This window comes from Sciurus carolinensis, chromosome 17, assembly GCF_902686445.1.
Source record: "Sciurus carolinensis chromosome 17, mSciCar1.2, whole genome shotgun sequence".
Classification (NCBI taxonomy): domain Eukaryota; kingdom Metazoa; phylum Chordata; class Mammalia; order Rodentia; family Sciuridae; genus Sciurus; species Sciurus carolinensis.
Genome location: NC_062229.1, coordinates 52215798 through 52222042, shown reverse-complemented (window position 1 = coordinate 52222042; position 6245 = coordinate 52215798). Strand labels below are relative to the sequence as shown.

The window sequence follows — 6245 nt, the reverse complement described above, 5'->3', positions numbered from 1 at the left end:
TTAAAACAAAACATTTTATTTGATGCAGAAATTCTAAGGTACAAAAACATTTTGCAAATGTCAGCTGTGGTCTATCACTTATTTACAAAGTTATACACAAATCAAACATGTCACTAACATTTTCAATGTAAAAATACAGCACACTGCTACAGTCTCTCAGTGCTCATTATTCCACCAAGGACAAACTTAAAGATGAAATAAAAACAATGACATTAATTACCACTGTATTCCACAGGCTTTCCCTCTAGAACATAGGAACAGGGAGTTTTTGCAGTAAAAATTAAAAAAAAAAAAAATTAACTAATAAGTGAAAATCAAAGTTACTTACTTACTCTCTAAATGAACACAGTTCCTTACAAAAGCTTTTGCTGTTGTCCAGACTCACCAAAAAAGTATGGTGAGAGAAATAAACTTTTTAAATAACAGACGATCATGTTAGTGTCATCCAATGGCAATTTTTTTGTCTAAAAGTTGGAGCATTCACTTATGTCTACATCATATACAAATAGAAAATTGCTCCTTTGAATCTTCTTGACTGGAATATTATATGCTATAAATGTCAGATATACAACAGGAATAGTTTGCTTTTGTCAGACTTCTGATTGTGCAAAACACAGTGGCTGGTCAATTGAGTGCCATGGCTCTAGCCCCTTGGAATGCAGAAAAAGTCCTTGAGATGTCTGTGGTTCCTGATGAATTTTGGGGAAGAACCAAAGAGGAGGAGAGAAGACAATTGGTCAAAATTCCTCAAAGGTCCTCACTGGGAGATTCAAAGGTGTTTGCAAATTAATCCCCAGACTGCAATGGGAAGGTAGCACTTAGAAACTGCTGGTCACCGACCAGTGGTTAAACTGAAGTCTGTACCATGTAGTGATATTACAAGTCACCAAGTAAAGGTAAAGTCTAGAGATTTGCAAAAATAGAATCCAAAATTGGGAGGGTAGGGTAGCTGCCACTCAAAAGGTAAGAGCTGGTCTCAAAGAGTATCCTGAAGTTCAGGAATGACAATCAACACATCAGAAGTAAGCACCACATGTTTGCCCTTAGGAAGGAAAATAAACCAGAAAATAGGACCATCACCAAGAGTGAAGGGAGGCAGGAGTGATAGCCTACTAATTCTTGGAATTAATACAAGCAACACAGCATTTTTTTAAAGTACCGTTATATTTTACATGCTAAGAGGCACTGGGCACATATGATTTTCCCTGTAATCCTACCCTGAGCTTGGCCATCACAAGGCACCAATATGAATAAGGCACCAATGTTCTGTTTGGGCAACTAAAACAAGTGTGAAACCGAGAAACAGAAGAGCAGTGAAAATTATTAAGCCTCTGGAAAACAAGAGCTGTGAAGAATGGTTTAACTGGGTGGGATTATTTACCACTGAAATAAAAACATCAGGGGGATGACTTCACTGTGGTTTTCAGATACAGAGAAGATGACCAGCTGTTCTTTCTCCACTACACCCTCAACAAAAGAAAGCTGGTTTGAATTTCTATAAGGAAGAATATACAAAAAACTATCTGATCAACAGGGTAGGTTACAGAATCTCCTTCACTAAAAACCCAGAATCTCATCTGCAGCCATATGTCTGGAATAATTCAGTGCAGCCTCTGTCTTGACACCAGGGAGGGAACATGTGAGATAATCTAAATTTTCTCCCAGTCCCCCAGATCTGAAATGGGAATCAAAGCTATTGGCTTCCTTTTGTTTACTTTCACCCTGCACCTGAGAAGGAAAGGGATAATAACAAGGGCGACCCAACACCCATGGGGACTCCTCATATCTCAACATCATGAAAAGCTTTTCTCTGTCCACTGTTTCACACAGCCAAGAGAGTCAATTCACAGATCATTTAGGACAGAAGATAATGCAAATACCTGGCTCTAGCAGACACTAGAGATTCTTTGCCTTATTATCCACATAAGCCTGTTTTTCTAAGTAGGTCTTGGTTTGAGTTAGAATTGCATACCACCTAAAAAAGGATTACACCTGAGTCCTAGAGGTTGTGGAGGTTAAGTGAAATTGTTCCAAACATTCTATTTCTCAAATTGGAAGACTATAAATCTGAACTTGAAATTAGCACCTGACTTACCTTTAAGATGTCAAGAAATGAAAAGAAGCAATTGAAACATTACAAATACATTCAGAATCCCATCAAAATTTTTGAAGGAGGAGCTGGGGAGATAGCTCAGTCGGTAGAGTGCTTGCCTTGTATGCACAAGGCCCTGGGTTCGATCCCCAGCACCCCCCCCCCCAAATTTTTTTTGAAGGAGAGTTAGGGGAAAGAAATAATCCAGCTACTGGCTGGATTTAGCCTTGGCATTCTCTGCACGGTTATTTGTAATTACCATGGGTGACTTTCATTTCAAATCTTATAAAGCAGACGTCACTAACTGGCAGCCAGTGGGTCAAATTAGGTCCATTTATGTGTTCTGTTGGTCCTGAATTTACTTTAAATATTTTAAAATTTTAGCTGCCAATATTTTTAAAAAAAAAATAAAAAAATTTTCAGAGTCTCTTGAGGAATGGGAAGATCAGGAAACACTGCATGTTCACAATCAACTGCAGTAGCTGCTCCCCATGGGTTGCCACAGTTCTACCATGCCCTATTGTTAAAGAGAAGGGGTACTGTTGCCATTTGTTATTACACACTTGTTTTCCTTAAACCTGACTACACTGGTGTCCCTGAAGGCATAGGATCTGCTGAGGATCTTCAACAGAAACAGAAAAAGACCAGTAACCTTCACATTGGCATTGTCCACCTCTCTCCAATAGAGAGAGTGATGTCTCTTCTTAAGAGAGCCAAATTAGTGTTGAGGTGGGTAGGGACTACAGGGTGTTCTTTCTTTTGGGAAGAGAGTGTGTCATTTCTTCTTCAGGGATAAAATAGCTTCCCCATTGCTTTAGTTTCTTATAAAGGAAAAAAAATGCTCACCTGAGAAAAAGCTCTCAAAATCCTGTTACCCTGCAGTTTTGGAGAGCTAGTCTTCCTGTTTGCTCATAAGTCAGGTGACCTGAGACTGAGGATTGGTGAAAAACAAAACCAAAATATCTTGTGGCTGTAGAGTAGCAAGAGAGAACTTTGACAAACATACACATAGAAACTTAAATATCTGTAACTAACTACACATTGATTCTAATGATGTCATCATTACTAAGGACAATTTTTTTTTTAACTTCTGATCTGGGACTGTTTTCAGTTAATAACATATCAACCGAAATCTCCATCTCATGACTTTATGGCCCAATCTCATTTTACCTCAAAATACTGTTACCTGGCTGAGTCCCTAACTCAATACCCAGGATTGGACTGGAATGACTTTTGATTCTTTCTAAACTTCCATGTACTTCAAAGGTCCAAGTCTAGTTCATCTGGAGGAGTTTCTGCACCCATTGTGGCTAGGCTGGGTCCATTAATGTGGTCCCTGTTACTTGTAGCTAAATTCTCAGAGAAGAACACATAATTACTTGGGTTTTAACATCCCTAATCACTCTCTCAGCAAAGTTTACTGCATCAGATGCTAAATCCTTTCTGTGGGATATTGGTGAATTAAGGAGAATGACTAGCTTCCTACCTTGGGCCTTCTTGGTTTCCTAGAGCCCTGGCTGAACACTGGTCCCCTTTGCAGAGGGCACCGACTTACCCACAGAAGCCACTTACTCTCAGATCAAGGTCTTTCACTGAGAGCATCACTATAATCGAATTCTTGTTTCCCCAATATCTAAAGCTAGTAAATTGGAAGAATTTTTTTTAAAAAATTTCATCTTATCATTTCCACTGTCAATTTGTGAGTCAAAAAATGCAACTCTGCTTAGAACAGATGTTTTGCCTTAATCTGTCTACAACACAACTATTCCCATTCCTAGCATGATGTGGGGGGAGATGCGGTGGAGAAAAAAAGAGTGAAACTAATGAAACAAAGCTAGAAAGACAGACTTCTCAACTTATTCTGAATCAGGCAATCATACTGTAGTTTTATTACATGGCATTTTAGAGTCTGAGTCTGTGAATGGTAGTTCAGGAAAATATTCAAACCCTAAATCCAAATTAAAACATGACCTGATTTTTGGACTAGCATCCTTTTTGTCCTTTCCATTTTTGTAACAAGTGAGTTCATGTACTGAACTCTCTGTCCACACCTTTGGACCTCAATTAATGTTCCTCCCAAAGCTCCAAACTGTCCCTGGGGCCACTTTCTCAGAGATGCCTATTTCATATGTGAAGCTGAATGTCTGTCCTAAAAGCAGCTCCCAGGTTCCTTGGAGAGCATGAAACGGCTCTTAATCTCAATCAGAAATCTCTCTAGTAATGTTCCAAGTGAATTTTCATTTCTTAGCAAGTTTGGACCCACGTATCTCCTTCATAGAATGTATGTGGGTGATGAAAACAGCAAGGCAATTTTATATGGGCAGAAGCTCTGTGCTTGTCCTGGATTCCACGTGGAACATCTCTCCTGTACCAAGAAGCCTGTTTTATGGAGAGACAGTCTTGCAGCTTACTGTCTCTCCCTCAGAGCAGCTGCAGGAAACTTGATGCCAGAGAACAGATGAGCACGTTATCCCAAGAAGCTGCCAGCTGCCTTTTACCGAGCAAGGAATAGCACATTTGCATCCAAAATACACATAAGCCTCTTCTTGCCAGCAGGAGTAAAAGCCTTCCCTTCCCCACCTGACAAGCACATGCTTGAAAGGTAAAGTTCTGCTCCACCCCACCTCCCACTGTTGGTCCTGTATAATGAAGGCAAGCCATGGTCCCCAAACTGAATGCTGAAACAACGGGCTGCCAAAATCAATGGCTTCTATGAAAAAGAGGTATAGAGATGCTCACACCTGCGCCAGGGCATGGGAAGGGCAAGGGTTTCCAGACAGGAGACTAACACATCATCACACACATGCTAATGAACAAACAGGATATGAACAAACATTTTCCCTTTGAAGACAGAGGAGACATTCATAAAAATATAACATTAACTTCTGTGATAGTCCCTTCCTTTCTACCTTCTTAAAAAGATTCTTGTCATCAATCAAAACAAGTTCAGGAGATTAGCTGGCCACCACCTCCATACACTGTTGCATTTTTGCGAATTCTGATCTCTAGTATTCTGGACACAAGTTTAGACCAAAAGGCCAAAATGAAGCACAGTTCGAACTACAACTTTCAATAATATGGTCCAGCTGGGTAACAGTCTCTTAAAATAAATGTCCAGACACCATCATCTGAGCTACAGCTTAGTAAGTGTAACCCAGGGAAACTTGATAGGCAACTCTGGCCTCCGCATGAGGCCTACTCAGACCAAGAGAAGACTCTGAGATGGAATGATCAAGACAGCCTGCTCTACTGCCTCCTCCTCACCCAGCCATGTCACCCAGTAATATATAAAAGACTCACTTTTTAAAAGGTGACTAGACATTCAGTCACTTCTTTGACATTTTACTCAAAACTTACTTAACACCCCTAACATCATAAGTTCCACATCAAAAATGCAAAAAATTGTCTTTTGCAATATGACAGATTCCAGAGAGACTGGCACTTGATTTCTGTGGCAATAATGACATTACAAGTGCTTTTTCCACAGATCATTTCAAATCAAAGTAACTAACAATGAAGAGCAAAGTTTGTGGAGCTCAAAGAAGTCTGAATGGTCAGTGTGAGCATTATCCTATTTCTTTTTACCTGTTTCCTTTCTACCTCTCAGAATAGGCTTTGATCCAGGAACTGACCTAATATAGCAAGGTGTTGTCAGACCCCATGGACATGCCTTTCAGAACTCCATATGGTCTTGGAAAATTGGCAACTTTGCCAAGATACCTGGTAGAGGGTTGGGAAGTACAGAGCAAGTACTGGCCAGAATTTCATTCCAAATTTCCTTTTATGAGCCCCCAGCTCCAAGAAGGCAGGTAACCAGAGATGAGCTATGGTACTAGAGAGAGGCGGCAGCTAAAGTGGCAATGCTTAGACTCTTCTGTTTTGTTACAAAGGGGCAACCGCGTGGAGTTCATCAGTGTAGCTGCGGCAACCAAGTTCTGCTTTGCACACTCCAGAAGCGAGGAGCTTAGAAGGAAGGGTAGGAGGATCCTCCTCACCTAAGGAGAGAAGAGAGGATAGAATCACACAGTCATTGCATTTCATTGAGCCTGGTACCCACAGCAGAATATGGTTGGATCTGCATCTGGACTAAAGGCTTTGCACAAATGATGCAGGCATCAGAATTAGTTCAAGATGTAGCACTATTAAAAAAAAA

General features: G+C 40.3%; 1 protein-coding gene across 2 annotated transcripts in view; it reads right to left on the bottom strand.

The window, feature by feature from the left end:
* The window catches only part of Il17rd (interleukin 17 receptor D), a 66645-nt gene continuing 60400 nt past the window's right edge, over positions 1 to 6245 (bottom strand). For both annotated transcript variants that reach the window (XM_047532318.1, XM_047532317.1), the window contains one exon: positions 1 to 6087. In XM_047532318.1, the coding sequence (XP_047388274.1) occupies positions 5975 to 6087 (113 nt within the window). In that variant the 3' untranslated portion in view covers positions 1 to 5974. The remainder of the gene's footprint in view (positions 6088 to 6245) is intronic.